The sequence below is a fragment of the Larimichthys crocea genome, chromosome XII (assembly GCF_000972845.2).
Source record: "Larimichthys crocea isolate SSNF chromosome XII, L_crocea_2.0, whole genome shotgun sequence".
NCBI lineage: Eukaryota > Metazoa > Chordata > Actinopteri > Sciaenidae > Larimichthys > Larimichthys crocea.
The window spans coordinates 13,140,176-13,149,999 of NC_040022.1; the positions used below are offsets into that span (position 1 = coordinate 13,140,176).

The 9,824-nt window shown below is 41.2% G+C and overlaps 2 protein-coding genes across 5 annotated transcripts; one reads left to right on the forward strand and one right to left on the reverse strand.

Annotated features, from left to right (window-relative positions):
- Positions 1-109: 109 nt before the first annotated feature.
- Positions 110-5,790, reverse strand: pglyrp6 (peptidoglycan recognition protein 6). Of its 2 annotated transcripts, none has more exons than XM_019258592.2 (5): positions 5,777-5,790; positions 1,420-2,241; positions 1,100-1,310; positions 729-1,023; positions 110-283 (listed from the first exon to the last, which is right to left on the reverse strand). In XM_019258592.2, exons 2-5 carry the CDS (start codon positions 2,222-2,224, stop codon positions 263-265), a joined length of 1,332 nt encoding a protein of 443 aa, XP_019114137.1. In that variant the 5' UTR covers positions 2,225-2,241; positions 5,777-5,790; the 3' UTR covers positions 110-262. The 2 variants fall into 2 exon arrangements, with proteins under 2 accessions (XP_019114137.1, XP_010743139.1); XM_010744837.3 differs by lacking the exon at positions 5,777-5,790 and adding an exon at positions 3,957-4,114.
- An 8-nt stretch (positions 5,791-5,798) lies between these two features.
- Positions 5,799-9,432, forward strand: LOC104930124 (trafficking protein particle complex subunit 5). Of its 3 annotated transcripts, none has more exons than XM_010744836.3 (4): positions 5,865-5,923; positions 7,010-7,030; positions 7,659-7,931; positions 8,009-9,432. In XM_010744836.3, the coding sequence occupies exons 3-4, from the start codon at positions 7,662-7,664 to the stop codon at positions 8,303-8,305; spliced, it is 567 nt and encodes a 188-aa protein (XP_010743138.1). In that variant the 5' UTR covers positions 5,865-5,923; positions 7,010-7,030; positions 7,659-7,661; the 3' UTR covers positions 8,306-9,432. The 3 variants fall into 3 exon arrangements, with proteins under 3 accessions (XP_010743136.1, XP_010743138.1, XP_019114139.1); XM_019258594.2 differs by having other exon boundaries at positions 5,881-5,923; positions 7,010-7,109; XM_010744834.3 differs by lacking the exon at positions 7,010-7,030 and having other exon boundaries at positions 5,799-5,923.
- Positions 9,433-9,824: the final 392 nt, after the last annotated feature.

The following is a 9,824-nucleotide window of genomic DNA, read 5'->3' on the forward strand; positions in this document are numbered from 1 at the left end:
TATATAATACTGAATATTATTTTTTGAAGTTCTTCATTCACATTCATGTTTATGTTGTGTAAATCAATCAATCACAGTGCACTAAATATCAGTTAAATGATTTCAGTTGTCTTTTGCAAACATTTGGTATTTAATGATTAGTGATAAAGACGTCATGAGATTTATAAAATTTCACACAGCACATGGCCACAATTAGAAACATTAAGAATAAAAAGAATTTATTGTATTTATTGTGTCAGTTTTGGTTTGTCCCAGCTCCTCTTCAGTTTCGTTTCTTGACCTCCTGAAAGGAAGAAAATGAAATATGAAATAAAATATGTGTAACAGTATAATAAAATAAAGTGAAATAAGCATTCAGATCATTTCAGTAAATAAAAGTAGTAAAAGAACATAGTTGGAGTTAACAACAATAGTCTTATGACAAACCTTTGAAATGGAGATACCTGCTTTTTTTTTTAAATCAAACTCTAACTGAGTTGTGGTCATCTGGAAAACAGAATTACTCCAAATACCAAAGTGTTCCCACAGCGGCTCAGCCTGCCCTAACTGTCTAGACATAAATAAGGATTAAGGGATAATGAGGGGTGGTCAACCCTGCTGACAAGAAGCTGCAGAGTCTTGCATCCTTGACTGTTTGCTGTTCATTTTCATTTTTCTCTTGTACCAATTCAGTCAGGGCACTAAGAGTGATTTGGAGCACCTGTTCACATCAGTACTGAGGTACATACCCCAAAGTGTTCCCAGCCTTTGATTTCTTTATAGAGCGCATCTCCAGGACAGGAAGTGTTCACCACCTGTCTGTGCCCCTGCACGGTGTAGTCGGCTTTCAGTCGGCCACCACTGACAGCGCAGGATGTCAGCTTCTTTCTCACCAGCTCCATGGAATGCTGGGAGGGCAGTCTGGCCATGTAGTCTCCAATGAAAGAAACACCGTAGCCTATGGAGTTGTGTCCGAGGGTGTGGGCTCCTTGTCTGTGCCAGCCTCGGCCCTCGTAGATGTACCCGTCAGAGCCTGCGACGAAGCTTTGGGAGCACGGAGTATGTTTCACATACATGTATTTGACATGTAGAAGAGACCAAACACCTGAGTGACTTTTACCTGTATCCTATGTCATCCCAGCCTCTGTCCTCCTGGTGGAAGCGCTGCATGGAGCGCATGTCTGCAGAACACTGCTCGAAGGTCAGACAGGGCTGACTCGGCGTGTGGGTGTGGTGGATGTACAAGAAGGAGAGAGGAAGAGTAAGGTTGGTGGGGGTCCCTCTGTACGGCTGTGCACGCCACATGCAGCGAGGAACGATGGGTGGGCAATCTGTAAAAGATGACCAATAAAGAACCAGAGCTGGTTACAATCAAGTGCATTATTCTCATTTTTATGTTTCCAGATTTCTTTCCTTTCTGTGGTTTGGTCTCATGCTCACCCATGTACTCCTGGACGAACTCCTTTATTCCCCTTTTCACCACGTCTATCAGCTCTCTCCTCTTCTTCACGTCCATCTTTGAGCGTCCCGTCAGTCTCCGCTGCAGCTCTACTGATTTCACCACCTGTCTGGACAGCACCAGAGGCCCAAACAGCCCTCTGAAGTTCTCCCTGCGACGTCGGCTGATGAGGCGTGGGGCAGCATCCAGTCCTCTTCTGTCCAGCTGGTGGCAGTAGTACTCTGTCAGCAGACTGCTGAGCTTGAGCGGATGTCTGGATTTGGCCTCCATCCCTAAGATCACGCCGTCCATGCCTCCGTTGAGCTGAGCAGTGGTGAGCACAGAGGGGGTGTCCAACAGGGTGAAGACTTGAGGAGAGGTCAGGTTGTCCCAGCAGCCATCAGGTCCCAGAAGAGGGGTGTGTGGAGAGCTGGGAATAAAAGAAAGGTCCAGGTCTTTGGCCAGAGTGAGCTGGTACAGGCCCCGAACACGCTCCCTAGACTTGGAAAGGAAACCAGCCTCGATGCCCAGGAGGAGTGGCATGAGGGCAACAGTGGTGCCATCAGAAGTCAGGACCACACCCTTCTCTTTGCCGTGTTCAGTCACCCTGTGATGGACAGCCTTCCTAATGTAAGCCGAGAGGGTAGCATTCATTTCAGGACCACCAGAGTCAGCATTTCCAAGGAAGTGCTGAATGAGTGCATCATTGAGGCCAGCTGCTCTGCGCAGCCTCTTCAGCATGGCTGCTGGCTCTGACCCAGGATGCCCGTCTTCCACCTGCTTCACCGCCTTGATGAAGTCATCCATGTGGAGGGAAAATGAAGCTGGACAGAGAACACGTGAATGTCATTCACATGAAAAACAAACCTAACCTTGAACTCAGTTTGTATCCCAAAACTACAGACTCTGATATCACCTCGGCTATAGTTGTGAGGGGAATGACTGGTGCTTTGTGACAAATGGATGCAGGTGTTCTCAGGATCCACACCCCATAAGATATAAAGCATAATTAAAAGGAAATGTGCAAACCAAAAACTATGTATTTCTGATTCTGATTCTGATTTTTTTTTTAAAGCTTCAGTGTGAGAAGCATCCACAGAGCTGCCGGTTCATCATCACTATCACTCATGTTACTGGGGACCTAACCTTACTTCTTGTACTGAGAGCAGCGAGACTGATCCTGTGATTTACCATTTTAGCTTCTCTTTGTATTTGTCTTGAATTCATTTTTTTTTTACACCACTTCTGTGTTGCAACACACTGGGGAAGGACGTGTGGGAAACGAGTGGAAGAGGAAGTATAAGGATCATTTACTTCAGTAAAAATACTAGTAGAATTACAAGTAAAAATCCTGCATTAAAAATGTCACTGAAGTATGCAAGTTCAATCAGAAAATGTACTAAAAGTAATTAAAGTAAAAGTACTTAATGTCCTCTGTGATTAGTATTTTATATGATTTCATTAGATTATTATGATTTATGAAAACATGTAAAAGTAGGATTGTACCTTTTTTTTTTCGTAATGGATCTATCTGATGATTGTTTCTTCTATTAGTTGATCGATTGATGGTGACACACACCAAAGTGACACCTTCACAATCCTTGTTATGTCGAACCAACAGACCAAACCACCAAATTCTTTTTAAAAATATTCCAATTATTTAAAATAAATGTCCTCAATAACTTCCTTTAAAGAAATTAAAAGAAAAATAGACAATCCTCATGTTTGTGAAGCTGGAACCATGAAATCTTTTCTGATTCATCAATAATGAATAGTTTCAGCTGTACTTGTACATTTTCATATGATTTGTATACAAAATTCTAAAACTGTAAAGTAACTAAAGTCAAATAAATGTAGTGAAGTAAAAAAGTATATTACTATGAAATGTAGTGAAGTAGAAGTCTAAACTGAAGTAAAGTCGCCCAATTTGTACTTATGTCCAGTACTTGCCTACTGATGGAAACTCATCCACCTTGATTCTGAATAAACAGTTGGATTTATTATAAAATACAGTAACACGGTAATCCTGTGTCATTGTTTTTTTTTTGTTTTTTGTTTTTGCCTCATGCTCGGTGTTAAATGAAAACTGTAACAGAAATCATGTTCTGTCAAAGTGAAGCTTCACACATGATTACAGAATGTTGTGAATACTGGACTGCACCACGCTGATATTTCAAATTGTGCTGACTTGTTGAAATACTGCACGCCTTCCTGCATTCAGGTGTTCTCAGTGCTACACCTTTAGCTATCACTGATAAGAAGATTGATTAGATTACATATTTCAGCTGTACATACACAAACAGAAAAGAAATATTTTAGCTCCCGTTTATGCTCAACAGAATCATAATTATTCACTGAAGGATACACAAGAAGGATACATGATTATAATCTTAACTGAAGATATGATAATAATAGAAATAGTCAAACAGACAAAAACATCAAAGTCAGAACAGTTTCCTTCACTGTAAGTCATCTTCATCTGAAGGTGTTTCCACTAAATCCAATAAAAACTGTTGAAAACAGAAATAAATGTGGATACCTTCTGCATGTGTGCTGACCAAGACCACCAGCAGGGCCAGGATGTGTTTCCAGCAGGCTCTCTCCATCCTTCAGCTCCAAGTTACAAATGTGTCTTACCTTGTTTCCTCTCTCTCATTTATAGGAGTTCACAGTAAGTGGGTGGTTATGCAACACTTGTAGACATACTGTAGATACGCCTGCGTTCAATCTGCTGCTGTGGCCGACTAGGAAATGTGGGAAATTAGCACCTGTGATGTGGGCAGTGCAGTGCACAGTCCTTAACGCTCAAGGTCTTCCCGTACACACACATACAGTGTCGATTTGACCGACCTGGACATTTTCGAGAAATTCTCAAGTTCTGTAATAAATCTCAGTCAGCTTATTTGTGTCATTAGCGTGGCTGGTGCTTGTGAAACCTTACTGGAATCCAATCAGCCAGTGGAACTCTCCACTCCTGTCCAAATCATTGGCAGTCCTCTCTGAGGCAATAAGCATGTTCTCAGAGATCAGAAAGACATGACAAAGACTGGCTGCAAAACTAAGGAAGTCCCAGAACCACGAATCACATGTGTGCTGTGTGGCAGCATAAATCTGTATTCATCATTTTAGATCAGGTTTGTGTGTGCACACTGACACTTTTCAAAATGCAGCTATGAAGAAGTGCAACAAACCAAAGCAAAAGTCACAGATCAGTGAGTTTACAGCTGCCGTAAGCCGACAAGAACAGGAAGTGGATATAGTCTATTTGTGAAGTGGAAAATACACAGCAGTTCTGGGATGAGGTCAAAGATATACACATGCAAGAGAAGATCAACTAGAATAAAGCTTTTTTCACAGAAGACCTTTTGACTAATATGCTTAAGTAGTAACATTAATATTTGCTGCATCACACTGATTGCTGGGGCAGAGACATAAATTATATATATAAGTTCCATCTGTGCTTTTCCTGCCATGACAAGTCACAATCTGCTATGAAAAAAACCCCCAAAAGGATTGGAATCATTTGAAGACAACAACAACAGCTTAGAAAGATTTATTCCAAAAAAAGGTTTGGACAGATTTTTAGACAGGAAAGACACACGAGTGATGTTCATCGAGCTAACAGTTAAATATGATGCAAAGAAAAAAGGAGGAAGTTTAAAGTGAGTTTTGGATCTAAAAAGCAGTTTCAGGCAAAGTTTCCCAGAAACTCATGTTTGACATGCAGTTCATGTTCTTGATGTTACTTTATTTAAATGTAAGTGGACTGTATATACGGACTATTGACCTCATGTTTATAAGTCAAGTCAGCCTACTGTTACAGTCTATATTTATTTTCTCATCACTACACTACCATCACATTCCTATTCAGTGTAAAAAATGAAAATGTTATCCTTGTCTATACATACATACATATATATATACCTTTTATATGTGCATAGTTTTTGTTCTTGTTTATGTCTATGTTATAATACTAACATAATAATGTTGTAATACTGCACGCCTTCCTGCATTCAGGTGTTCTCAGGTATTGGTACAGACGTGACAGACGCCTAGATTTCAGTGCTACACCTTTAGCTATCACTGATAAGAAGATTGATTAGATTACATATTTCAGCTGTACATACACAAACAGAAAGGAAATATTTTAGCTCCCGTTTATGCTCAACAGAATCATAATTATTCACTGAAGGATACACAAGAAGGATACATGATTATAATCTTAACTGAAGATATGATAATAATAATAGTAATAGTTAAACAGACAAAAACATTTCCTTCACTGTAAGTCATCTTCATCTGAAGGTGTTTCCACTAAATCCAATACAAAGTGGTGAGAACAGAAAGAAATGTGGATACCTTCTGCATGTGTGCTGGCCTCTGTCCTCCGGTGCAGTAGGTGGCGCTGTGTAGTTTAACTGTTGCTCGCAGCTGACGAATCATAAAGAGGAAGCTAAGAAGAGGAGGAAGCAGGGCACAGTATCTGGTCTGTCTGTCTCCAACAAGGTTCGTTTCCATCCGAACACCTCACCGATGCACATCAGCATGATGAGAACATCTGATCTACGTTGTGTTTATGTTTTTAAAACGTTTGTTTCCGCTCTTTTCGTGGCTCGACTGCGGCCATTTGAACAGGAAGTGCCGGCTAGCATCTGAGCTAATGTTGATCAGCTGTTTGTTTCGAAGTGTGTGTGTGTGTGTGTGTGTGTGTGTGTGTGTGTGTGTGTGTGTGTGTGTGTGTGTGTGTGTGTGTGTATAGGTGTGTGTGTGTGTATGTGTATGTGTCAATCCAGATTCTCCTTGAGATTATTATGACGTCATATCAGCTGAACATGATCATGTGTTTTACATGGAGAGAAACTATCAGTCAATAAATCTATCCATTTATTAAAGTAACTAATAGAGAGCATGTCTTCATCATCAGCTCGTTAATCAGAGTTGAACTCAGACAGTTTGCTCCAGTTTAAGGTGCTGCACAGGCTCCATCTATCTAGGAGTAGTTGTAGTAGTATCAGATGTTCTGGGCTTGCCCAAACTTGATACAGTTTTGGTCTTTAAATTTTTGTGACAGAGAGATAAGCTCTGCTCCTGAAAGTGCAATATTTGGTGTGGCCCCTGCTGGGATGGTGGTATCTGGTGCACAATTGGACATCATTGCCTTTTCATCTCTAATGTCCAGACGCCTTATTTTGTTGAATTGGAAGTCAGATATGCCTCCCACACACAGGTGCTGGCTTGAAGATGTAATGGCACACTTGAAACTTGAGAAGTTCAAACACATGATCAGCAGATCAACCCAGAGATTCTACAAGGTCTGGCAGCCATTTCTAAATGATTTGAACTCCCTGCTAGAGACAACGAGACAAAACTGATTCACAGGCTCTGTAACTCTGTAACATGTCAGATTTATTCATTTATTTTCCTTAATGTACATTTTTTATCTTATTATTCTCTCTCTGTTATTGTATATGTTGTGGCTGCTGTTTGGGGTCTTGTTGATTGTTTGCAGTTCAAAAGCCAATATAAGTATTTGAATAATAATACTGATGGAAATCAAGATGAGGATTTCTTTTCTGTTTTAACATTTTCCAGACTGAACCATTCATCTGTCAGGTCAGTTAGCCTGCAGACAGACTCCATCATCTTCCAACTGCATGCCTGATTTCTGTATGAAGCAGTCAACATGATGGATGTGAGCTCTTCAGTCACCACTGCCTGCTCCTATTTATATTTTCCTATTTTTTCCCCATATATTATATATATTCAGGTTATTGTAGCCAAGTTAAACTCACATCTTGTCCAACAGGTATCTTGCATTTTTATATCTCAGTCAGTCCACCCTTGGGTTGGTTAATATATATTCTGTATAATATATAATATAATATAAGATATTTGTCTACCATGAGAAGATTTTCCAAACTGTTTATCCTGTTGTAGTTGTCCCTCTAGGTGTATTACAGTCATTGTACAGTCGGTGTTGTTACAGTCATATAAGTACAGTCCATTTACAGTCATTCAGTCTTTTAGATGGTTTTGTTTTCATGCACTTCATCTTAATCACAGATATATATGCCAATGCATGTGTATGTGCAGAAATACGTGCTAGAGATCATGAGTTACTCTCCATCAAAAACCCTGCCGAAGCAGCAGGTGACAGCACTGACTCATTTCTAACAGATACTGATCTGCACGTGTGTCAGTCGATATTCACCTACGCTGTGCTGTCATCGCTTCCCAACAGAAAATGGACACGCGCTTCACTCGAGGGAAATCCAACATCTTGGAGCGACCCCTGACCCGACCCAAGACTGAGGTCAGCGTGAGTGCTTTCGCCCTCCTCTTCTCAGAGATGGTGCAGTACTGTCAGAGCCGCGTGTACTCTGTATCTGAGCTGCAGACACGCCTAGCAGACATGGGCCAGAGCGTGGGGGCCAGCATGCTGGATGTGCTGGTGCTGAGAGAGAAGAACGGGAAGAGGGAGACCAAAGTGCTCAACATGCTGCTCTTCATCAAGGTGAGTGACATGTACAACACAGCTGACAGAGTTCAGTAACTCTGTGCTCTTTAACTGGAACACTTTATTTCCCTCAGGTGAACGTCTGGAAGTCTTTGTTTGGGAAGGAGGCCGACAAGCTGGAGCAGGCCAACGACGACGACAAGACTTATTACATCATTGAGAAGGAGCCGCTGATCAACGCGTACATCTCTGTGCCCAAAGAGAACAGCAGCCTGAACTGTGCTGCCTTCACGGCAGGCGTCGTGGAGGCCATCCTCACGCACAGCGGCTTCCCCGCCAAAGTCACTGCCCATTGGCACAAAGGCACCACGCTCATGATAAAGTTCAACGAGTCAGTCATAGCCAGGGACAAGGCTCTGGATGGAAGATAAGGAAGCCTGCAGAGAGTGGGTGGATGAAGATAACCCATCCAGGTCCATTTTCCTCGTGGTGACTGGGTGACTTTAATGGACGATTGACTGCATCATACTGAGCCATGTCTAGAGAGGAAAACACGCAGCTAGTCGGTTCAGTCTTCATGTTTTTGTGGATCATCTCACTCCTGTTATACCTCATCAAGTGACACGACATTGTTTACTGAAGATCACTTTTGATTTTTGCAAACATATTGCATTATACATTTAGTACATTTGATTATTTTCATCATTATTCCTCTGAAACATTTAAATGAAATAACTTTGATAATGTCACGTTGGGCTCTGGAAAATCAGGATGGCTTTTTTACACAGTTTTTAGACTTTTATAGACTAACAATGAATCGAGAAGATAATTAATAGAATATTTGGTATTTAAAGTATTTGTGAGGTTCAGGCGTCGCCTCATAGGGTGAAAGTGAATCTGAACAAACCACTTCATGGAGGTCAGCTAATTAGAGCACCCCTGCTTTGTACACAGACATGCAAGAAGTAAATAGACACCTTTAATTTGAATTAAGGTGTCTATTTACTTCTTGCATGTCTGTGTATAGTGTTAATAAAACTGGGTGCCACAGTACCTCAACACAAAGAAGGTCCAGACTCATGAGATCATGTCTCTGCTTCATTCCAGCTCAGCTCCAGCTGCATGCTTCATCTCTGTCACATAGATTCAGAATGAGGACTGTGGCTGCTGTTGATGACACTGAGGTCACATGAGGCTTTTGAGTGAATATTTTAGTTTGACATTTGATGCATTTGATTAGTTTTAAGCCACCAAGTTATCAGATCAATAAAAGAACAGCGTTAGAGCTTCAGGTCAGCCATCAAGTCCAATCAAATCTAAAAATCAATCCAAATGTTGTAATGAAATCCAAAACGTTTTGCTTTCTGGCTGGTGAGGATGGGGACATCCTGTAACATGCATTACCGTGTTTGATATTTTGAACTATTATCTCCATATTCCACATTGTGGCATGCATTAGAAGAGAACACTTTGTGGTCTGGACCGCAATTATGAAGTGACAGCCAGTTAGCTTAGCTTAGCATAAAGACTGGAAACAGGGGGAAACGGCTAGCATGGCTCCGTGCACAGGTAACAAAGCCAGCCTACCTGCCTGTGCATGGTTTTACTGGGGGTTACACGTCGAGCTAGCTGTTTCCCTCTGTTCCCAGTCTTTATGCTAAGCTAGGCTAACTGGCTGTTGGTGGTAGGTGAATATTGATCACGTGAGTGCTGTCAGTCTCCAACAAAGCAGATGACCTCAGTCATTCAATCCTGGCTGCAGCCCTGCCCTGTGTACAGTGTGTTTATTGTGCTTATTAATGTTAATGACTGTTTATTTGTCTGTTGAATTAAACTGTGCAAAAAAAAATATTATAATAATAAAAATTATAAAATAAAAATCTGAGTCAGAGTCATCATTACCAAACATTAAACACGTGATGACGTAATATGATGGTACAGCTCATCCCC

What these genes read in the sequence shown, in the direction of transcription:
- pglyrp6 (XM_010744837.3), bottom strand. Translation starts at nt 4,023, where the DNA reads ATGGAGAGAGCCTGCTGGAAACACATCCTGGCCCTGCTGGTGGTCTTG. An exon ending in GTTCGTCCAGGAGTACATGG is followed by an intron (nt 1,311 to 1,419) that starts GTGAGCATGAGA and finishes CATCTTTTACAG; the next exon opens with ATTGCCCACCCATCGTTCCT. An exon ending in AAGGCTGGGAACACTTTGGG is followed by an intron (nt 284 to 728) that starts GTATGTACCTCA and finishes TCTTCCTTTCAG; the next exon opens with GAGGTCAAGAAACGAAACTG.
- LOC104930124 (XM_019258594.2), top strand. An exon ending in ACATGCTGCTCTTCATCAAG is followed by an intron (nt 7,932 to 8,008) that starts GTGAGTGACATG and finishes TATTTCCCTCAG; the next exon opens with GTGAACGTCTGGAAGTCTTT.